This window comes from Falco peregrinus, chromosome 1 (genome assembly GCF_023634155.1).
Source record: "Falco peregrinus isolate bFalPer1 chromosome 1, bFalPer1.pri, whole genome shotgun sequence".
In the NCBI taxonomy this organism is placed as follows: domain Eukaryota; kingdom Metazoa; phylum Chordata; class Aves; order Falconiformes; family Falconidae; genus Falco; species Falco peregrinus.
The window spans coordinates 126,795,474-126,819,574 of record NC_073721.1 but is presented as its reverse complement, the minus strand read 5'-3'; the positions used below and the strand labels follow the sequence as shown (position 1 = coordinate 126,819,574).

Here is a 24,101-nt window from a genome sequence, read left to right as displayed (position 1 = left end):
AAAGCTACTGCTGTTAGCTTGGCCCTGAAAGTCAGAGAGTATTTTGTAAAGCTGAAATTTTTGGTAATAAAAACTTACTTTTAATGAACCAACTATTTTCTGCGACAACTTGGCAGACAACGGTTCTGATTTGAGCAACTCAAACCAGTTCATCTGCCCCAGGTTAGACTGGTGCTGGGGCTTAGCTTTGTGCTTGGATTTGTGAGTGGACAGGAACACGGCTGTCTCATGTTTGTGCAGATCCTTACTCAAACACCCTTTTGAGGTGCTGTGGCTTGGATGCGCTCTAGGAATTTGCTTTTTCAATCTTGTACCTTCAGCTAAAGGAAACCGCTGCTTGTATTGCCATGGGTAGAAAATAACCAGAGAATCCTGATCTCACCAGCTTCCAGCTGCTGCTGTCGTTTTACCCACCGCATCACTTTGATTTTTGCCAGGGTTCAAAGGGGACTTAGAGGCCTTTGAGAGCTGAAGTGGTGCTGGCTGACTGCACGACAGAGGTGTTGAGAAGTGTTGGCTTCTGCTCTGAGGAGATGCTGGTCTTTGAGCTTCTGTCAGTACCGTGAAAGCGTGGAGGCATCCACAGGGGGAACGGAGGTGGTTCCTGAAAGGAGGGAGGTTGCCTGAAAGCCTGGCTCTTTAAGGAGAACCCCAAACCCATTAAACGGCATTCAGAGCATGAACATAGTTTCTCCAAAGAGTTCAAATCTCAACTTAATCCCTTTTAGAGGAGGTTAAGCTGGAAGCTAGACTGCTCTGGGGAAGGTTTTCATTTTGGAGCATGCTGGTGCTTCTCAGCAACCCCAATGTGCACAAAATGATAGTATATAAAGGCACCAGTTTCCCTCTCAGCAGGTCACCTATAGAGAAAGTGTTTGAATACGTGGTTTGCCTGAAGTGATTAAAAAGCAGTGACATTTACCTCAAGCTCTTCTTATATTACATACTTTGATTGAATAGGTCCAATCCACCTGTAATAATCAAAGTTCTAAGAGTTTAAACGCAATCCATGGGTTGTAATTAGTCTCAAAACTGTGCATGACCTTAAACTTCCCAGTGCTGTGCCACTGTGTGTGACAGGGCTGTGAGTAATGTGATGAAAAGGAGATGCTAAATAGACTTCGGCCTGAACAAAGCTGTGACCAAAACAAGCAAACCGCCACCCTCAGACATTCCTTATGCAGAAGCAGAGTTAATTACATTGTTCTAAATGCTGCCTCTACTCAGCTTGTAAGATCTCTTGCAAATAAACATCTCCTTTATTAAGAGGGAGGATGTTTGCAAAGCCAGCGATCCGCTTGCATATTCAGCCCCTGGCAAGCATGCGCCAGGCTCCTACCCGCTCCCTCCTGCCACCAGGCCTGGGAGCTCTGCCCTCTCTCCCCACCCCGGCAAGCCCGGCGGTATGGAGGCGGCGTATTCCCGGGGGCAGGCCCCCACGGCAGGGCAGCCCTGCCCGGGCCCCACAGCACAGCACGGCACGGCAGGGCACGGCACGGCACGGCACGGCAGGGCAGCCCTCTCTGTGGTGCCTCTGAGGTGCCTCTGAGGTGCTCCCTGGCGCCAGCGCGGCGTCATGTGCCGCTGCCCCGCCCGAGGCGCGCCCCCTGGCGGGCGGGCGACTCCGCAGGGCCAAAGCTCCACCTCAACCACACCACTCCCGCCCACACCCCCTCAGGCGGCCCTTAAAATGAGGAAGTCCCTCCCCCTCTTCCGCCTGCTGATTGGCCGCGGCTCCCGAGGGGCAGGTGGTGATTGGTTGCGACTCCCCGGTGGGCGGGGCGGCGGGCAAGGGGTGCCGCGGCGGGCGGGGGGTCGGCTCGTCCCGGCCGTGGCGGCGGCGGGTACGCGTCGCGGGGCCGGTACCGGCCCGCCCGCCCGGGGCCGCGCCATGAAGAGCCTCAAGTCCCGCCTGAAGAAGCACGAAGCGGTCATCGGGGGCAGCGCGGTGGGTGTGGGCAGGGCTGGGCCGGGGGTAGAGGGGAGGGAGAGGTCCCCTCAGAGGCCGGGGGGCGTGCGTTGGCGGGCTGAGGGCCCGGGGGCTCCTGTGAGGGCGGGCTGGGGGCTGCTGAGCTCTGGTGCTTTGGGGGCTGAGCCCCCCGGGGGTGCCCAGGGGATGGGGCCGTGGGGGCTGAGCTCCCCGGGGATGGGGCCGTGGGGCCGAGCTCTGCGGGCGGGCAGCGGGCATGCGGCTCCGTGGGGATGTAGGCTCGGACAGGGACCTCCGGGGTGGAGGGTGGGCTCTGCTGGGGCGTGCTTGGGCGGTAAGGCTGGGGAGCTGAGGGGTGATCTCTGGGGTTGGATAGGGCAGGGGGCCTGTGGGTCTGGGGGGTGCTCGGGGGCTGGGCTGTGAGGAGCAGAAGGGGCCGGGCAGGTGGGCGCTGCGAGGGGACAGAGCACAAGGAGCCGCGGGGCTTTGGTGGGGGCGGAGAGCGGGAAAGAGGGTCAGCGGGGTCTGTGGGGAGCGAGCTGTCGGGGGTAGCTCCACGGCTGCCCCCTGGCCCACGGGAGAGCTGGGCTTCAGCGAGTTGGGGGTCTGCTGTGGGAGTGGGGGTCCCTTGGGGGTGGAGTGCAAGGGCTGAAGGGGCAGGCAGCGAGCCCCCGGCGGGGTCTGTGCGTGGGGAGAGGCACAGCGGAGAGGGGATCTCTCAGGGCTGGCGTGGGGGTGAGAAAACGCACCACGCCTGACACCCAGCCTCCTGTTCAGGCTGCCCCAGATGACCTGCAGCTCGGAAAACAAGCATGCAAACGCATGTTACCTCTGCTTTCTGTTCGGCTTTCTGGCTCCAGCAGAAATTAACACCTTTCTTCCCCCCTCCCTGCCCCCGTAAGAGCCTTGGGAGCCAGTGCTGAGCTCTGACTGGCACCCTGCCCTGGGGCTTGCCCAGATATGCGAGCATGGCATTGTCAGTGGCTTGTTCAACATTAGTAATTTCTGTGGCAAAATCAGAGCATTTATCCCAGTGCACAGGAGGAGGATTTGCTTGGAAAGTGGATAAAAAGCTTTCAAAGTGGCTAGGGGTTTGAAAAAACCACACAGATGTGGTTTCTGATCATCCAGTCTGGAAAACTGGGCTTGGGGGGGACGCAGCCTCTGGAAGTGAGGTACCTTTGTACTGGTGCGGTTGTCTGTGTCTTGCTCTCTATGGCTTCCAAAATATAGGCTAGTGTTAACTAAGTTTAAATGGCTCTATTGGTTTTTATTTTTACCTCGTTCAGATGACTTTTTGTGAGAGAAGTCTCTGAGGAAAGTTATATTTGGAAATTACTTTGGTAAATAATCTTTAATTGTGACCATTCGGTGAATGCTTCCCTGAGAGTCTGCTGTGGCAGTTGCACACCTAAGCTGCATTGCTAAACTTGCCGGTGGCTACGTGGAACAGCGGAAAAGGGCAGGTTAATACGACACGCTGACTTTTGTCGGTTGTCTTTTAAGATATTAGCTATCTTTAAAATAATCCTACACGTTTGCCTTGGATCTGAAGCTATTACTTGAAAATAATAGCTCATTTGAAAGATACGTAGATATTCAGGCTTGTAAACTGCTGACTGAACTCATTGGACAAAATGACAGCTCCATGTAGAAGTGCATCATCGTGCTGAACACTTCACTGTGGAAAGGAGTGATTCAGAAGTCTGTTATGATAATTTGGCTGGCACTGATTTATGTTATTCATTAGTTGTCCTATACTTTAGGTTTACTTTGAAATAATAAACAATTTTACAATAATCAAATTTCAACAAACACTGACAGCATCCATATTTTTTTAATAGATATGGAGATTTTGCACTTCCATAGGTGGAGGCTCAACAAGCATTCCTTTCAAAGTAGGTTTGAGCAGTCTAAATACTTTAAGAGCTGAAGTTATTCTAAAATATATGAAGGGAAATGACTTGAAGTGTGATTCTTTAAGTACATCATGGGTACAAAACCCAGTTTTTATTTCTCCTACTTATTGCATATCTTGGTTACATGATCACTCCACTGGCTAATAGAAAAACTTAAAACCTTTTGTGTGGGAGGAAAAAAGTTTATCCACATAGGTGGGTGTTAATAGTGAAGCTGAAGGTTGGGGGGATGAGTGGGTAAAGCCATATCTCTGTTTCCAGCTGCTGGGGAAGGAGGGGAAGTGGGTGGGAATCCTGCCAGTGTGAGCTCTATAGATCCTGCTTGAAATGAATGTAAGAGTTGCCTGTTTGAGAAACTTCATCCCTCTCTCCTGTCCCCACCCAGTGCTATTTCCTGGGGGGTGGAAAGAAGCTTAATCCCTTCATGCTTCTGAAAATTTTCCTCCAGGTTAAGATAACAGTTATTGCCTTCTGTCTTCTCGTGGTGATCTTTTGGAAGCTGCTTTATTACCTTGTGATGGAGGAAAGCCATGAAAAGCAGCAGAATTCCACAATTATCCAGAATATTGTGTCTGAAAATGGAATTATCTGGTTTTGCCAGTTCCAGCTGGCTGATGGGGCTTGGAAAATAATCTAAGCAACCTGTTCAGTAACTTCAGTGCTCTGAATAGTGAGACAAATGCCTGTCATTTGCAGTAGTGTAGGCTGGAAACTTTGACACCAGGTTCTGTGTAGTATGAAGCCTTGAGGGCATGGTCTTCACTTTGTAGGAGATGGTGCCTCATTCACCAACATTTACAAAATAGATTTTAATTAATGTAGTCGATCTTATCTGGGTGACCACAGCAGCACGCACTACTAGTATTTCTGAGATTCTGAAATACATGCTGATATTATAAGTGTAGTTCTGTGATCCAGTTTGTGATTGGGATATGTGTTTTTCCAATAAAGTTAGAAATTCTGTCTGTAGTTGTATATAGAAGAAGCAAATATGAAATGCTCATTGGTTTGTTTTTCTTGAGAAGATGGTTGGGGAAAGATTGGTTTCTTGTTCTACAAAGTTATTTTTGTTTCAGGCCTTTGCTAATTGACTTTCCTTAGTGTGATTCTAACTGTTGGGCTCTGTGGTGGGGGGAAACATTACCTGCTTATTTCTTTAACACTTAAGAAATAGCTGTGGAGGTGTTCTGTTAAATTTGAGGTGCCTTATCTTATTAATGTGGGGGTTTTAACCTTTCTGCCCTTTGTGATGAGGTCTGGAATTTAGGGAAGGGGGCTTCTGGACTGCTTGCCAGAGCGTGGCTGCTTACATGAGATTCTTGGCAGTGCTTGGAGCACAGCTGGAGCTGTGTCCCTGAACAAGTGGCAGGTCTGCATCTCTTGGGAGTTGTTTGTATCCCAAGATAAGACTTCAAAGATTGAGCTGGTGTGAGATACGCACGCACTTCAGAAATCGGCAGCGCTGCCTGGAGCACCTGCAAGTAATGAGAATGAGCAGATGTGAAACCATGTGAAAACCTCTACCAGTCCTTTCTCCTCTGGGAAAAGTGATGTTGGATTTTTTTTTTTAATTAAGAGAAACTGAACATCATATATAATTAGCGGAAACCATTGTGCAAGAAACAAAGGTAGACATCTGAGCACTTGCCCTGGTATGATGATCTGTGATTATTATATTAATATCTGAACAAGTTCTGTGGTTAGTGACAGCTGAACTTACTTAAGGTTGCGTTAACACTTTTTTTCCTGTGGAGACTGCCCAGTTCTGTTAAATGGATGACTTTTCCTCTGTAAGGAGTGGAACTTCGTAGGTTGACCCAATACACAACTAAACAACTGCTACTGCCCTGTCAGCACCAGAGATGGGAGGTACCACCTCCTGTTCTGATCTGACCCTTTTTATTGAGGGAATGGAAGAATACTGTTTGTTGTCTGAATTTGCTAATTAATCAGCAACACTGTATCTTTGTATGTACTGCAGAGTAATTTTGTTAAAATTGCCTTGTAGCACCAGTCTGCTGTAGAATACACCGTAACGGAAGGAATGGAGTAAAAAAAATAGATGTTTGGTAACCTAGTTTTAATGACTAAGTCTCTTCTGTGATGAACTCCTTAAGTAAAAGAAAAAACTTGTGTGGCTAGTGGCACACATCAGTTTGTAAATGAGCAAGACTTTTGTGGTGTTTTGTCATGGCTCTGCTCTTTGCAAAGACAGAGCAGTGTTTGTCAGCCACGCTGATCACAATGCTATGACCGATCAGCAGAATTTTTCCAGCATTGCTGCTGTTGACCAGAGCAAAGTTGCTCTTCCCTCTCCCCTACCTCCCTCGCATCTGCTGTGGGCAACCTAAGGTGACTTTACAATGCCATCTTCAGGCAACGCAGCCAAGAATCAACAGCAGTATAATATTAAAATATCAAGCCCTAGACTGACTGTGGCTATTCTTTAGAGTACGTTTGGGTTTCAGGAAGCTTTATTAAGGCTTGTGCTAATGTGTGTTCCTTGGGGGAAAAAAAAGCTTTGTGATTCATTTGCATTTATTAAATAGAATTAGGTGCTTGTTTGTGTGATGTTTGTGGTTGATGTTGAAGAAACATGAGGTTAGTCAAGACGGGCAGTTTGTGGTTCAGCAAAAGCTTTGTGGTGCAGTTTCTTTACAGGTGCATTGTAATTTTCAAGTTCCTTAAAAGGAGTATTTATCAATGCTTTATTGATAATTTTGGAATGTAGCAATTAAAAAAAATTAAAAATTGAAGGTACAGTGAGTGCCTGTGTGCAAGTTAAGTATCCTTAGTTGATTTGTAGACATGATTATGTGTAGGTAAGCAACTTGTTTGGTTACCTGTTTTAAGTTCATCTGACCTTTTGCTGAAATACAACTTACGCAGTACCTTCAGTATTTAAATATCAACATTTATTAGCGAGCAAATGCTTATAGCATCTGAGAGACTGATAATGGCTCTGTATTTTCATTACTTAATGATGACTGAACAGGATAGAGTCACTGTAGTGTGGTTTTCCCTTCTCTGTGCATACGTTTGAGGCTGCTTCCCAGCGTGATGAGCGCAATAGTCATGTTGTGTTTCATCACCCCCTAATATTTTCTGATGCTTCTTTATTAATAAATGGAAGTACACAAATCAATCGGTCCTGGCCTGAGAGCTTTCAATTTCAAACTAATGGTTTGCCTGGAGTCCTGAGGAAGGCATTGTGATACGCTGCTTTTAATGGCAACAAAGGCAGCTGGACTCTGACCTTGCTGCTGCTTTCTCCTCATTTAAAGGGGAAATACTTTCTCTAGGGCACTTCGTGGGAGCAGAGCTGGGCTACAGCAGGACCTAGGCTTCCATGGCTCCCCATTATTTTTGTGGTGAAAGCTGTGATGGTGTCATTGCTGCAAAAGGGTGTTAGGTTCTTTGTGTGCAAGTCTGGCCCCAGTTACCATGAAATGTACTTAACAGCTTGTTTTAAAGTGCAGCTGCAAAAACACTGTGTTGTTTCCAGGGTGCCTAAGTAGTTCTGATCACTTTTATTAGCGACCAAATTGGTCTGTGTCTCAGGGCTGAGAATTTCAGGATGTTTTTATCAATAAAGTGCACTTGAGTTGTGTGTTGGCAGTGAGACATAAGGCAGTTGTTTAAGGACAAAATGGAAAAGTATTTTTAGCAGAATTTGCCTCCTTCAGGAGCCTGTATGCAGAGTTCTTTGATGCTTTGACAGTGTAGCTTGTGTGCTGTTGTAGTTGCCAGTGGTTTTTCCCCCTAGCCCAGCTATGCAGGAAAGATAAGCTGGCTATGCTGTTAGGTATGTCACTCCTTGTATATAGAAAAGTACTATTTAACACAGATTTAGAGCCCTTAGGATGGTTTTGAGAGGACTATTTGTCACATAGGTAGCTAGAAGTAGATTCAAGTACTTACTTGATAATAGTATGATCTTGATAGGATATATGAACTTGTAGGAAGGAAAATGCCTTAAGAATAGGGTAAGAACAGGAACGTTTATGATGGGGTTTTAGATGATTACTGTGTTGTTTTGTTTTTTTTTGCTTTAACCTGTTTGTTGAGAGACTGTTACTTACAGTAATTGCAGGATGCAGTTAAATTTAAACAAGCCACACAGCAGCACAACTTAATATGAATTCTAGACTGGAACATTTTGAGAGCAATGCAAACCAGAGCATCCTAGGAAGGCTGTTGGTTTCGATCACTGTAAGCTTTGCCTGCTTTGTAGCATTCAATGACACTTTTGTAGATGGAGAAATTCCAGTAAATGAGGTGGTAACATAAAGTGCTGGGTGAAACATGGACCCTGTATTCAGGCTGTGCCTGTTTTTTCCTTATGTAGACTAAACAGTACATCTCACTCATGCAGTTTTAGACTCCAAAATGTTTGTATGTGAGTGCAGACATATCCTGATAAGCAAGATATGCTTATAAAATATAAAATGCCATTCCCATCTCCCACAATTGAGCTAACCTTTTCCCAGACCTGGTATGTGCAGTATTTTTCTAGGCAACTGCAGAGAAGCCAAAGTTTGTGAGATAGATGGATATTGGCTGACGTGCATCTGTACTGTTGGGGGAAACTACACCTCGTGAATATCTTTAACAAATGGTTTTAGTAGTCTAATATCCTTTCGTTGTGTCAGTCTGTGTGTTTTTTAAATAAATCAAACCACTTCAAAAGCAATTGTCATTTTGTGCCATATAACATCGCAGGGTGTGTCTGTTCAGATGTTAGTTTTGATCACAAATGTACTCTGACCTCTGTAGAAAAAGCAGGAAAATTAAATGCACGGGCTGGTAGATGTGCTGAGCCTGCCCTTCTCACCTGTGCCCAGCTTACATGATGTGTATGTTTTTCAAGTAACTCTCCTTTGTTGGTGAGTGCCTGTTTTTCTCTGCAGGAAAATTGCATGAGACATCAACTGGAAAAATTAATATCTTGTGACAAAGATGGGCCTAAAATTAGTAATTCTCAGTCTGTTCTTTGACAAGAACTATTCTATCTATTGGCCTTCACAGACTTCAGAAATTGCAGTTTTAGTTTTATAACAGTTTCCATAAAGTATGATGTTAGTATTTTCATCTTGGTAACTTTTAAGACGATTCAAGTATTTGTGCACACTTGCTTTAAGTGGTGATGGCAGGGTTTTACCAGAGCTCTTTGCTCTCTGTGCTTTATGTGCTTATGTCACCCGCTAATGGCATTAGAGGAGGATGTGTCCCATTTGGGTTTTTTTGTTAATAGGATTATCTGTCTAGGCCAGCAGTGATGAGGAGCTGTGTTCACTTTCACAGGTTCATCAGCTTTCAGGCTGAAAGGTTTAAGATATGCTTTGATTTACATCTCGTATTTCTGAAGTGAGTTAGGTGACTGCTAAAGGTTGTCCGTACTTTATTTCAATAAGCTGTTTGTTTATGTAGTTGGGGTTCTGCAGCTGCATATGTAGGCAGAAGTGTTTACAGTCTCTGGATGAGCAATTCCCAGTTCAGGTGGAAGCTTCCTGAGCAATACTATTTCATCAACAAGTTAACTTGTCACATTTTTTTTCGCTGCAACATTAAGACCAGTATTTCTTGTGTCCCTGGCCCTGTATTATCTTTTTAAACAAGGTCAGTGCGTTATCATACCTCATTGTATGTTCTCAGATTGATGACCAGGTATCTCTTCTTGCTGGCATGAAAAGTCTTGTGAGTTTGCGTCTGGCTGCTGGGATTTCACAGGAGAATATTTAGGCTGAGAAAAATCTCAGAAGAAGAGCCGCTGGGATTAAATGGTATTATGGTTTATTTTCCAAAGGTTTTCAGGGGTTAGGATCTTTATTTGTCTGTCCTGTTTGGGTCCCCATAACCCTGGTATTATTCTCTCGTGCCTTGGGATCACTAATAAAGCCCTTTCTTTGAGTTCCTCAGTGGGGGCGCTTGGGTGGGTGATGGGATGTGCAGTAGTACAGCGCATGGCTTCAGGGGCTCTGCCTTATTTTCTGGCTTTTTTGTTGAGAAGGGGAGAAGATGCCCTGTAGCTTCAAGCTCAGATTCCCCAAGTATGGTGCTGTGCTTGTTTATTGATTAAATATATGTCCTGTGATAACAATAAACTTTAAACATTAACTTTGCTAATTACTTTGGTTGTCAGCAGTGTACAAATATGTATTTACTTTTTGTAGTCTCAGGACTACAGTTACCGATAGTGCCTCATGGCTTTCATTGCTGGCAGCGGCATGCCATTTCCACTGCGTTTGGTAACTCTAGAACATCTTGTCTTGCTTTGCTCAGAAAAGTGAGAGTAATTAGTCTTGGTACCAAATATGCCCTGATTTTAACTACCTCTAGTGGCTGTCATTAGTATTCTTGTGTTCATCTTTAAATACTTGTCTCTTCCTCATTCGTCACTACAATTGTTTTCAAAGTAGTTTTAAAGAGCCTCCTATAAACTTTGGCTCTGAACTGTATGCTGTATACTCAGTAAACAACAGAAAGTGGTGATACTCTTTTTCTGCTGCCTGAACTGATGCTGGTTGAGAGTATGGTAGTGTACCGGGTAGGAGGATGTAACAATGTAATGTAATGGTTCAAAGATATCTACAAGATGAGGACTGCAGATAGGTAAAGTAGCTTGACTTCTGATCTGCTAAATATCTGCTAACGTAAGGGGTTTGGGGTTCAGAGACAATAGAAGTAGATAGTTGTTTGCGCAATATATAGCTATGTTGTACAGTTCCTTACCAAAGGGTGTTGGGGATGCTACAGCTTACCTGGACTTGAGGAAAGACTGGATAAGTTAGAGCAATTCATTCAGAATTACTGAGCATGTAAGCAGAATCCCTCTAGCCCACAAAGTTTAAATCATTCATTGAAAGCTAGGCGAACATTTAGAAAACACCCTGTGCTTGTGCAGTCTGTGTTCTTTTCCTGAGTATGCTGGTGTGAATGTACAGCTTCGCAATGCTCCTGAAGGTGTTAAAGTACCAGATGGATATATGGAGTGTGCACAGACAGCCAAGGTATCTGCTTAATATAAAGCCCTTAAACTGAGAGCACACCAGATACAAGCTGATAGGAACAAGTACTGCTTTTGATCCTAGCCAGGTGGTGGAGATGGGCTACTCCCTTATCTTTGGAGGCCTGGAGATGGGAAGAATTCCTGGCAGGCTGAGCTTAGGAAAAACAGGTGCTCTGTGTTAACAGAAAATGGGCAATATTGGCCTTAGCTAGGCATCTGTGGTATGTTTGGCAGTTTAGCACCTCCAGAGATTTGCACTTCTGGTTTATCTGATGGTAGTCTTTGTTCTGAAAAACTGTATCTGAATTAGGCTCCAAACTTCAGTTACACTTAAAAGAATGCAGCAGAAGCACATTTCATTAGTTTCTACCCTTTGAGCTCTCTGAGATTCAGCTGCCTTGGAGAACAATTTAATCGGTGGGAGTTTGCAGCTGGGCTGTGTTTACCGAAGCTGCTCTGTGCTGATAGAGCCATGAAGGCTGTTTCCTGAGAACTGCTGTCTGTGCTTAGTCTGAGCTGGGCAGGCCTGGGGAATGTGTTTTAGCAATCCTAAATCTTGTGGTCAAGACTGTCTTGGGAGGATCTTCAGTGTAAAGGGGCTGCAGGATGAGTGCAGCTCGTGAGGAATGTCTGCAGGCAGATAAAAATGGAGACTAGTGAAACCTTTGGGATAAGTAAATTGGAGAAGACTGTCCACCTGGAAGGCATAGTCTCTCACCTGTGTGGTTTCTTACCAAACTGATTTCAGTTAAGTGGAGTTTTTTTGCTGTTGCTGTCACCTCTGAAGCTTATTTATTTCTTTACGCCCCCCACCCCCCAAATGCCATTTTTAGTTTCAGGAGACGGACTTGGTTCTGGTCAGAAGATGACTTGAGATGACATAGTCATTGCACTTCTTTGGAGTGGCTTTGTCATGTGGACACTAATTGCAGAGAAGTCATGGAATGTTCTTGTGAGAAAAATGCTAGTGCTTCGAGGCAAAGGGATGGTGCTCGCAGCAAGTGATGTGGAACAGTTTAGAAGTTACCGGGAAAGAAATAATTTGTGCAAATATGAGTGATTTAAAAAAAATCTCTTTCCTAAGAAGATCCATTTATTGGGTTATTTGCAGTCTCATGTGGTTTTTCTGGCTATGCACCATGTTCTGCTGCTGCAGACAAAACAGTGCATTGCTTGTCATGTTGACCTAGTCCTCTAAATATGGCACTTTGAGATCTCCATTTAAATTTAAAACTTGTGAAAGGAGACTCTACATCTTCCCTACTGTTAATCATTATGCTGTCTATTTAATGTTTTCACAGCCTCTGTGACTCCTCTCATTTAACATGTTGGGAGACAGACTGGCAGCAGCAGTAAGCTGAAACCAGGTTCTATTCAGAATGGGTTTCATCACTGTAAAAGGAGAATTTTTTTTAAGCAGAGGCATGTGTATTTTCTAATTTAAAATCGGTTACATTTCTGTCAAAATAGGATCATGCATTCCATCTGCTCTGCAGTTGTAACTGTCTGAAGTCTGATCGTGAGTCTGGTTTAGGCTTTGTGGTGTGGTGGAATGGGGAAAAAATTACTCCTGGGAGTATTTCAGTCCTCTGTTATTAGTGGTGATAAGTATGACCTCTGTTAATGCCAGTGGACAGTTAATTTGACTAATGTGTTTGTTATTTTAAAGTGAGTGTTTGCATGTCTGCAGAACATAACAACACTGTAGTAAAGTTTCATGCATGCTTGTGTAGTTAGTTAACATTAAATCTAAAATGTGTTACTCAGGGCATGAGCATGCGGAGAATGTATTAATAGCTATTGCTTTCTATCACTCGGCTATCAAGTACTGGATTATCAGAAAATAGATCTAGGCTGATGAGACTGTCTACGTATTGTTTACAAGATATTTCGGATCGGGGCAATATTTACTTGTGAGCCTGAGTCACTCTGGCAGTCTGTTGCAACACAGAAAGAAAAGCTCTGGGAAGGTTTTCTTGGGGATTGCTGGGGAGGGACAGCTTGGGCGAGCGGCCGGACCTGCAAAGGGCTTCACCGGCCGGGCAGCCTCTGGCCAGGGGTAGCCCCTATTTTAGTAAGAGTTATGAAGTCTGAAGATGATCCTGAAGATGGGGAAAATACACTTGGGGATCCAAGCTAAGTGAAGGATGGAAGAAGATGAATTCAGGGTGGTGGAGAGAACACGTTTCTCGAAGCAGCCTGTTTGAACTCTGGCTCTGCGCTTTGTGAGCTGCAGTGGTTTGTAACTTGATGCGAGATAAACTGATTGCTTCTGGCAGCAAGAAGCTGCAAGTTCTATGATGACTTGTTGGTTTTCTTGTGCAGCTAAAGACACAGTAGGTATCTTAGGTTTCGTATCAATGGCAGTAGCTGACAGCTGCTAAAATGCAAAAGCTTGAATTTTCTAAGTGTTTTGTAACAGTTTCTTCTTAATTAAATGTGTGTTATATCTGTCTTTAACAACTCTTCCTGTGAGGAATTTTCCTTAAATGTGAAGTGCTTGGGTGACAGTATTTGATTTAGTGCATCATAGGAAATGGATGCAATTTACTTAAGTGTTATAACCAAAGAGGGGGGGGGAAATTAAGGTGAAAGATGATTTTTTCTTTTTTTTTTTTAAGTAATGGTGCTGTTAATCACATGATTTATGAAATGGCAGCAAGGAATGGCTAGCAAAGGATTTCTTACAGATTTGAGTGAGTTTTTGCTAGCAGGTACAAGCTGCAAGTATAAAACTTTGCAATTGGAAACCAGGGGCAAACATGCAAGATGTGATTGCTTTCCTCCACAGATGTGAAATGTGTCACCTGAAAAGGAACTTAAGGGGGAGCAGAGCTTGATGCTATATATGTACGGTTTCTAAAGTATTTTAAAATCAAGCATAATAAGGTAGCTTAGCAGAGGAGGCATTGCCAAGCTGTGGAGGAATACTGTCTTTCCCCTGGCTGTGCATGCGGCTCTTGATGTGAACAGTAATGTCACCAATGCAAAGACTTTCTTATGCCAACCAGGCTGGTGTGGCTTTTAAGCTAATGGATATTTTCATTGATTGACAAATTGGTACTGCACTTTAGCTGGGCAATGCTAGTGGTTGTAATTTAATTAGCTGTCTTATTTTTAGTACTTCATATCACTTTTAGCAAGTATTGTGCTGAATAAGCTATTGCTAAGACTTCACGATTACTGTAATCTTGTTTATCGTGAGAATGAGGAATGAAGATGGTCGTGATTATACGTCCGTTATACAAATCATTCTACAGATGCAGGGTGGTGGCACTGGGCTTTTGGTTTTGTTCCTTTTTGTATCTCCTTTACGTACCAAACCCTGGCTCTGGTGCAAGGTGAGACCTTGGTTGCTGCAGCTCTGAGCCCTGTGAGAACCGGCTAGTTGGCATTGGCTCTTTCCATTGTGGATCTTCCAGACTTTATTATGTGAAATCTTGAAAAGTTTCAGGCTGTGCCAGTAAGACAGTCTTAAGGGGACGTAGTTCTGTTGTGACAGAATGTTAACTATTTTTTTAACATGAAGATTACAGAGCTTTTTTTCCTGTTCTTCCTGCTTTCACATGAAGACTGCTAAGACTTGAGTATTGTGTTTGGCATTTTAAGGAGATGGAGGAGTCTATTGTGATGAGTCCAACATGAAGGATGTGGGATTGTTAGGCTGCTTTCTCTCTTCAAGAAACAAAAATGTTTTCAGCTACTCTTTGGCTGCTCTATTTTGGAAATTATTCGCTTTACCAGTTTTAATGTTCTTTACTCAGTGAGGTGTAGAACTTCTGATCTACAGTGATAAGTAACTTCATGTGCCTACAGGCGACTTATGTCTGACTGTTATCAGTAAATTCCTTTGCTGTGTAGAGTTAGATTTGAATATAATACTCCTTTCTAAGCCTTTTTCTTCTGTTAAAAGCTTCTTGAATATCAAGTTGTCAGTGTCTAGCTTGGCTCTGAAGTTTCTGTCACAGAACAGAATTTCCTAAAAAGTGTAAAGCAATTCAGAAAGGGTGGTTTGGCAACAAAGAGAACAAACTACATTTTGGGGTGGGATGCTTGGCTTGTGGCCTGAAATTCTAAATTTGAAGTAAACGAGGAAAAAGAGGGGGGTGGTGAATGTCTGAGACTTGAATGTGTGGTGGTCTATTTATAACTGACGTCCTTTTTTTTTCTTTTTCCTTCTACACTGTATGTTGCTTTGGTAATTGCAGGCGATTTAAAGCTATAAACTTTAAATCTCTTCCACAGTTCAGTAGGTCTTCGCCTCATGAATATCACACTTAGCTAAAATTTGACCCTTTGAACAGCCTGACACAGGAAAAACTGTGCGCTGGCACATATTTTTAGCACATCCATTTGATGTTAAAATCTGAAAACTGCTTGGGATATAATGGAGCTGATTCAGATCTATTTTTAAGAATGGCCAAATTCAGTGAGTTGAATTAGTAAGTACATTTCTGTACTGATATGTTGTGGTTTTTTGTTAATTTCAAGTTAGGCATTGGATGTGAAAAACTAACTTTCAGTAAAGCTGGAAAGCTCAGTTATTCTTGATAAATATGAACTTGGTTTAAGGAGGGCTAAATTTAGTACATATTTCATCTGTTGCTGAATTATTGAAAACCGAAGCCTGCTGTTGATTACATATACTTTGTAATTGTCCTGTTTAAACATCTCAAAGTTCACCTTCTTCATGGTACCTTTACCATATAAGTGTTGATAGAGGGGGAAATTGTAGCAGCTGTGTTTTATCTGCCCACTTCCTTTTGAAATATTTTTTTAATGAATACTGAAAAGCTTGTATTGAAGATGATTACTTAGATTGGAAGTTGTTAGTGCTATTTTGGGCTCTGTTGCTTGCAATTACTCATCTGTTTCTGTGTTGCATCTTACTTATTAATTTGTAAATTTTGTATCTGTACATGCCACTTAATATACAGATATGCAACACTTGACTGTTTTATGTGGACTATTACAATTTAAATGATCAATAATAAAGATGAACAAGAAACCCTCCAGTTTTCATATACTTAATGGAGTTAATTGCCTTGTTGATGTGCCTTCCCCTAAAGGGTATGAGACTGAGGCAGCTTTTCAAATACATAGCTGCTGCAGAGAAAAGTGGATGGGGAGTTCTTAATGTGCATAGTGGAGAGATTAGAATGTTATAACTAGGCATTAGGAAAAATGGTCTCTGGTAACGATTAATGGAGTGAACTGCAGGTCTCCTTGGACACTCTACCTCTTCCTTCAGTGAAGTTTTTGAAAGCTAGATGAGTACTAGGACAACACCACGTAGCTATAGCTGATCTTGTGTGGGGTTCTCTGTCAGAATGATTTAAGAAGTTCCTTCTAGACACATCACAATGTTTTTGTGATATTGCAAGTTTCTCTTCTATAAAGTATGTGTACAAGTACACATGCTAGCCCTTCCTTTGTTGTGTGAAATCCTTAGTTTATCATAGCCTGATGTGGTGTTTTTTCTTGTTTGTTAATCAACTGCTGTGGGGGAGAGATGTATTTTTTTCCCAGAATGGAATTATCCATGATTAGAGAAGGTAAAGTTGCAGTGAAAAGACAGCTGCCTGGACAGCCTCATGTGGCAGATAGAGGGACTAGGAGGAGAAGTCCAAAGACAACCAAATATGAGAAACTGTCTGAAAACTTTGAGAGCAAGGTTAGAAAACGACTTACTATGTGCGGCTCTAGACCTATTAGATACAGTAAAGCAGAATGAGGAAAACCGAAGAGGTTTGATGTTAAAGGTCTCTTTTAGGACCAGGGTGACTTAACCAGACTGTCTTGGAGCACTGTACATTGAATGACAACAGGCTGATTGAAATGCTATGGTGATGTTGTATATAGATAACTCTAAATATCTTAACAGGTACAATGCTGTTTGCCAGCCAAGATATTTTTGTCGTATCCCCCCTCAATTGCATATGAGTCAGCCTTTCCATGAAGTTCCTTTTAGTAGATCGATAGTGTACCATAAGCTCACTTGCTTTTCTGATTCTCTCTTACACAGCTGAACACAGACTGGAACAAATATGATGACAGGTTAATGAAAGCAGCTGAAAGGGGTGATGTGGAAAAGGTTTCATCAATCCTTGCCAAAAAAGGAGTCAGTCCTACTAAACTGGATGTGGAAGGGAGATCTGCGTAAGTAACTTCCAGTACTCCAATAACAGCATTGGGAAGCTACTTGAAAGTAACTCAATTCCTAAAGCTTGCTGCTGGTCTAAACCCTCTTTTTTTTAATATATAAATCTATGCAATAAATCACGTTAAATTCTAGCCTTGTCTAAATCAGAATACCAGAGAGCTAGAATGTGAAATTCTCATAAACAATTTTCACTTCAAAGTGAAGATCAGTAGTTAAATAATTGTTTTTGCCAGATTTGAACATTAAGGGGAAATGGAAAGCGTTTTGGTTTTTCACATGGTTTGCTGATTTAAGGTAAATAACTTTCTTGAGAAGTAATCATTATCTTGGTCCTTAAGGTAAAATCTGTGAAACTCTTAACTGGATTTGAGTGCTGTCCAAAGCTGGATTTGTACCATATAATGTTTCAGTATACAGCTCTTTGCTTTGAATTTCCTGGTTAATATTAATGGTTTTGGGTATAAAACAGTTGTGCTTAAGCAAGGTACTTTCTGTTTTTAGATTCCACGTTGTAGCATCAAAGGGAAACCTGGACTGCTTGAACACCATCCTTATTCACGGAGTTGACATCACAGCCACTGATGCTGCCGGTAGGCTTACTCAAATGTCCAGCTGCAGCTTGAAAAAGTACACAGCTTGGGTTTTATTTTGGAGTAGAATTAAGCTGAACTACAGAACTTCCTCCTTTCTGTGGCTTCCTGTAGTTGGCAAAAAAAAAAAAATTGATCATCTGTGTGACTTGCTGCTGAACTTTGAGGAAACTGGTCCTGTCATGTAAGGTCATGAATGCAGCAGAACTTAAGAACTTTGGTCTGCTGCTGCTGTAACCGTATATATAGTCTGCTCCAGACTCACTGTTGAGATCAGCATTTCTGGGGGAGAATAACAACATAAGAATGGTTTTAAATGAATTTGTTTCATTTAAATACTAAGCGTATTTCACTGAGACTTGTACTGTGTGCAGTGAGGATTAAAATTAAATGATACGTTAGGTGTTTGTGCACCCATACTGAGCACTCAAATTCAGAATACGCCTGTGCTACCTTCTTCATTTGCATGTGTGATATCAGAGTTGGTGTGAAGGTCTTATGGGGGAGGTTGTTAAAAATGCGTGCTAATTTTGCCTCAGAAATTAAGGTAAACATGGTTAATGAATATTCTCTTGTTTTCAACTTCATTACAGAAATAATCTAGCTTCCTTCTGTCATGTAACAGATTATTTTTTAAATGCTTATGTGGAGTAATTTGAAGTATTTTGAGATTTATTTCACTAATGAACTTGAATCCTTGGTTGCAGTTTCTCTAAAATAAGAAAAGCCTGTGTAACAAATAGTGAAATATACACAAGAGAGATGACTTAGTTATAGTACTGACAGAATTGATGGGGGAGACGGGGACGGTTGCCTCTAAAATGATGTGAATGTTGCTCTGAACTGTCTTTTGTCGTGAAATTGGTCTGATGACATGTGTGTATCTGTTTCATATGTCTAGCACATGATTAGCAGTAATGAAGCATATAGAATTATGGAGGAGGAAGATGACAGTTTTTTTCTTCAGGTGAAATAAACTATGCTAATGTTTTAGTGAAGTACAAATTAACTTCTGATGAATTAGTATTACAGGATTAGTAATATACTTTCTGAGAAACAACATAGGCATGTTGAATTTTTGTGTGGTATTTCTAAATGCATGTTCAAAATAGATCCTGAATTGATGTTGATTTTTTTTTTTTTTTTTTTTTAGGTAGAAACGCATTGCACCTAGCTGCAAAATATGGACATGCTTTATGTTTGCAGAAGCTTTTGCAGGTACTGAAAAATAAAACTTGTCTGTTATGGTTTTTATTCTTGAGAATAAAAAAAGGTGCTCTTAAATATACTGACTCAAAATTGAGACATGCCACTCTTCTTAAACAATTACATGCTTTTTAAAAAAAGATAGTTCTGTGGAAAAGACCTCATAGTAAATAACAGATGGTGGCTAAAAGAGTGCTAAAATAAACTTTTTGTCTCTTCACGTAGACAATCAAATCAAGTTGTAATTTCTACCTCTTAAAGAAAATGGAGTTGAGTGTCTTTTAAAGACTAGTGCTCTTTTTCTGAACGTTTGTATTTAGGAACAGTAACACTGAAAGGTCTGCTCAAGGGTAGTGTTTTCTTCAAAAGATGAGCGTTTACATCCATAAACTTTCATTAGTGAAACAGTATTAGTGGGTTGTCTTAGGTTTGTGGGATATTTATTTTTTTCTTCATTTATCCCTAGTCAGTTTATACTCATTTGAATTCTTTGGAACTTTCAATGGGTTCTTCTTGTCTTCTGTTTTTGATGCAGTTTCCATGCAGATATAAATGGCACACTTTCTGTGGAATGCCAGAACTAGTAGTGATAGTGGTAGCAAAGGAATAATCATGGAATCATTTAGGTTGAAAAAGATCTTTAAGGTGGCAGAGAACCTTGGCTGTAGTGAATTAACTTTTGAAAGTGCTTGTGAAAAGTCTGTAGTGAATTACTCATTTTCTTTGCATGGTCTTAATTTACTTCTACAACTTTTCATCAATGTGTTTAGAGCACTGAAGTGCATATATGTACGCATAGCTCTTTCATGTATGTTATTATATTTGTAAACTACAAACTTTTTTCTTAAATCAGTTTTTATTGTTCAAACCTCAAAATACTTCAAGTTTTGTAAGTGCAATCTGAATCCTAATTGATAACTGGGGTTACTTTGTAACAGTACAATTGTCCAACGGAGAATGTGGATCTTCAGGGAAGAACTGCTCTTCATGATGCAGGTAAAAGGCTTTTATGGCAACTAATATGAAATCTAGATTCACTGAATAGATTAATTGTCAGAGGGGCCAAATTCTTCTCTTTTAATTTTGATGACTGTAATAATGAAATTAGAGAAGAAGTTCTATATTGTCATGACACTTGTCCTCAGTAACAAACTTGTTAACTGTCTTAGCAGAGGTTGTAGGTCTGAAAGTCTCTTCTAATGTCCATGAGTTGCATGGTAAAAATCTTAAGCAAGTATCATGATCAGTGTTTTAGAGCAATGATGCTAATAGGTTAAGATAGCTTTACTCTGGATTGTCTGCATCCTCACTATGCTATGCAACGTGTCGAACAGTAGTGTTTGGTCTCTTTCACATGCTTTAGAGATGGCTGTGTGAGAGCTAAGTCATAGAGCCTTGTCATGCTTTAACTTGGTTGCATGAATTTTTGTGAAACAAATACACCCAAGGAGGTGTTTGGGGTTTCATGAAGGCTGTTTTCAGCAGTATAACTTTTGCTCTTTCTTTGTCTCTTGAAAGCTATGTCAGACTGTTCCTCTAGCATACAACTACTGTGTGATCATGGAGCCTCAGTGAATTCAAAGGACGGTGTAAGTTGCTGCTGATAGCATTTTCCTGCACGATTTGGAGTTCTTGTACTTTCTCTGTTTTCTCTGCCTTTCCTTATTTCTTTCCTCCTTCACCTCTTCAGGACGGGAGGACACCACTAGTGCTGGCCACTCAGATGTGTCGTCCCACGGTTTGTCAGCTTCTGATAGACAGAGGAGCAGATGTTAATGCCAGGGACAAACAAAACAGGTAATGCATGCAGAGTGTTGTCAGAATGCCTGCTGACACTTAAAGGGTAGGAAGCTGTCCCTTGGCTTTCAGACTACAGAATAAATATGCTAAATTCAGTGGAAAAGAATCTGGGATTTAGTTCAGAAGTAGATGTGCCAGTTCAATAATGCAGATGAGCGTGGCCTTTTTTTATTGCTTGTTCTTGTGTTTAAAATACATGTAGGCTTGTTACTGCCAGCAGAGAAACAGCAGCTGGTTATTTTAAGGTTTTGTCTGTCCAAAGCTGTATCTTGCACCCTTTGGGATCAATATACAAAATGGGTCATGACAAAACTGGTACCCTTGTCAAGAAGTACTTGAGTCCCATTAGAGCTCCAAAGGGACCTAAAGGCCTTGAAAAACTGTTTGCATCTCTATTTGTGAAAGGGGGCCAGGGGAGGGCTTTTTTATTTGTAGCTGCTACTTCTGCCAGTGATTTCTTGGAGGATGGCTGCCTCGTGGCTAATGGACATGAGGCTGCTGTGGGACAAAGCATGGGTACTTGGATTGCATGTTCTGAAGCTGGCGAGTGTTTGGAAGGCATTGCCAGGACTCCCAAGCACTTGTGTGCCCGCTGCCCAGCTTTGTCTAAACTTCTTGTGTGTTGTGCCTATTGAGATTTCTATCTAAATGGAGAGGAAGCCAAATTCATGGGAGTTTTCAAAACACTGGGTGGCTCTCTCAAAGGCAGTAGCTTTTTCTGAGTTTCATGAAAATAGTGTCCTCGTTTGCTTTTTTAAACACTGACCAAATGAACTTCCAGGCTTAGTTTCCTCCCTTTATAGAGGAAGGATTCATTGACTCAAGTTTGCATGATTAGACATAAGTGTATGAAGAATTCTTTCTGTAAGTGATTGGTCCATTAAAGTGTGAGATCCTGGAGTCTGAATACAATCTTTCTCCCCATCCTCAGGACTGCTGTAATGTTAGGCTGTGAATACGGCTGCAAGGATGCAGTAGAAGTTTTGCTCAGGAATGGTGCGGATGTTAGTTTGACTGATGGCCTTGGTCATGACTGTGCTTACTATGCCAGAATTGGTGACAATATTGACATTTTGGCTTTAATAAAAGCTGCCATTGAGGATTCCAGCAAAGGTATGAAGAACATGGCTATAACAGTTTGCTGTTATTCTGTCATTAGAATTGTGTGTCTTCCCACTGCTGTGTCTTCAGGAACTGTTTTTTTGGAGGGCAGCTGTAGTCCTTTGAACAAAAATGTGATAAATTGCTTGTTTGGGCAGGGAAAGAAGGCTTTTGTTTTCTGTTTGTTTTTAGAAAAGCTTTTAAGGTAAATGCAGGCTCTGGTGCCTCCAGGTATTAACGCTACTGAACCTGGCATTGCAATACTGATCATAGGAGTTACTTAGCCTTATTTGTAGAAGGACCTTGTACTTGTGAATATTTCCATATTTGATTAACTGGGGTGGTGGTGAATCTACCTCTTGAAATGTCCTCCTGAGGTCAAAACCAGATAGAATTAGTGGAATGTGTTGCATGAATCTGAATGAAATGTTTTTTTTAACTTCCTACTTTTGTGGTGCTTTTTTAGCAAGAGATACCATGAAGAAAGGGCAGCCTGAACAAAAGGTAAGGCTGTTTATATTCAGTATCTTCTAAGGTAGTACATCACTTGTATTGGTGAGAGCGTGATTAAGATTGTGCTATGATGCAAAACTAGTTCAGTATTTTTTTGAATTCTTAACCTCATATGTAGCTGGGAGGATGCCCTCTAATCCGATGGTGTGGCTGTTTCTATTTGAAAAATATTTGATGATGTGCACACTCAGGATTAGAGTTTTGATAAGCATCCTATTTCCTGTCTGGGTGAGATCATAGTGACCTCTTACTGAGAAGCTATCTGTCAAAATGTGGATGCTGGTAGTATTGCCCCCCAGCGGAAGCTGAAATGAAGGCTGAAAGCAGCCCAGTGTCCCCAGAAATGGATGTCTGCAGAACACAACAGGAATATAAATTAATACTTTACTGTTGCAATAACAGATTATTAATATGTCACAGAAGTGGAATTGGCTGCATGCACAGGAGGAGGTGAATGTCAAGCTGTATCAGAAGGAACATAATGCTCAGGTAAGCGAGAAGGATTTTTATGACTTGCCTATTACCCCATGCATAATGAACCAGACATGCTAAAGACAAGATGTGCTTGTAAAGTAAGCATTAGTGATTCCATTAAGAAAGGTCGTATATATTGCTGTTTACTTAAAACTTAATTGCATGACTCGGTAATGTGGCAATTATGCAGATAAGCTGTAAACTTTTTTCAGGAAAAGACTTGTTTGTGTAATAAATAGTTGCAAGTCTGTTCATTCCTTAACTTTTCCTAGGTCTTAACCTTATGTATACCACTTTTGCCTGCAGTAAAATCAGTCACAAAACTGGAAGATTTATTTTTTTAACTTTTCAAGAGACGTGTATTTAAGTGTCTTACTAAAAATAACAGATGTCATAATCGTTCTACTAACCATTATTAACTTTCTCATCTCATTACTATGTCATTACAGTTTTCAAAAAGGTAAACAACGTTTTAAGCTATGGGGAACAAACCACTGAGAAATTGAGGCCTGCATTCTGAAATGCTTTGTAATAAAAGGATAAAGATCTCTAAATGCAACTTCTCTGGTTTGAGCTAAAGTAGTTACCACTGTTAAGGCGGCGATTATCAGGCAAGAGTTAAACATGCTTTATTGTTTGCATGTGAGCACTGGACTAATTGACAGTGCAAAGACCTATAATTTTCATGTGTTGGATTTATTATAAGTTACCGGGATGATTCTTGTAGCTGCTTGGAACAGTTAGCACATTTAAAGGTTGCTATGTTTCTTGCTGGTGAAGGCTTTTTCATTCACCTTTGGCTGCAGTGGTTGGGTTTCAGGAACTGTTTTAACATTAGTCATTTTTACTTGTTAACAGACAGCAGATAAGCAGCCTCTTGAGTGCTGCCAGCATTGAATGTAATCTTAATCTGCTCAGACTTCAAAATGTGTATGTATGCTCCTATGAGAATGAGCAATCTAGAACAGAAGAGCTTGAAGACTGGAGCTTGTGCTGATGTAAACCTTCAGAATGAAACAGACCTGGAATAAGGCCACAGAATCATTAGGGCAAGGCTTGGTGTCTTTAGAGACTGTTAAAACTGTTGGTTCAGATTCTTTACTTTTCCCAATGTGCGTGTAGCGTGGTAGTGTTTTTTTTTTTTTAATTTTATTTTTTACTTTTAAGGAATTGGAGTTAGAAAATCAAGATTTGAAAGATCGAATGAGAGAAGTACAAGAGGAGCAAAGGATGCTGCTGGATAGAATCAGCGGGCTACAACTACAGTTGAATGAGGTAAACCTAGACTTGAAAGCTGTAATAGCCACCTGAGGCTGACAGTGAAGGCTGGTTGAGGCAGAAAAGAAAGCATGTGTAATTAGAATGTAGTCGTCACTGCTTTCCTGGGAATTACTTC

The 24,101-nt window shown here is 41.7% G+C and overlaps 1 protein-coding gene across 2 annotated transcripts in view; it reads left to right on the top strand.

Annotated features, from left to right (window-relative positions):
* Positions 1-24,101, top strand: part of UACA (uveal autoantigen with coiled-coil domains and ankyrin repeats) — a 51,013-nt gene that overhangs the window by 15,612 nt on the left and 11,300 nt on the right. For both annotated transcript variants that reach the window (XM_055817107.1, XM_027789519.2), the window contains exons 2-11: positions 16,884-17,017; positions 17,523-17,611; positions 18,765-18,829; positions 19,756-19,813; positions 20,336-20,406; positions 20,508-20,614; positions 21,549-21,730; positions 22,185-22,222; positions 22,634-22,720; positions 23,873-23,980. In XM_055817107.1, coding sequence (XP_055673082.1) covers positions 16,884-17,017; positions 17,523-17,611; positions 18,765-18,829; positions 19,756-19,813; positions 20,336-20,406; positions 20,508-20,614; positions 21,549-21,730; positions 22,185-22,222; positions 22,634-22,720; positions 23,873-23,980 — 939 coding nt within the window. The remainder of the gene's footprint in view (positions 1-16,883; positions 17,018-17,522; positions 17,612-18,764; positions 18,830-19,755; positions 19,814-20,335; positions 20,407-20,507; positions 20,615-21,548; positions 21,731-22,184; positions 22,223-22,633; positions 22,721-23,872; positions 23,981-24,101) is intronic.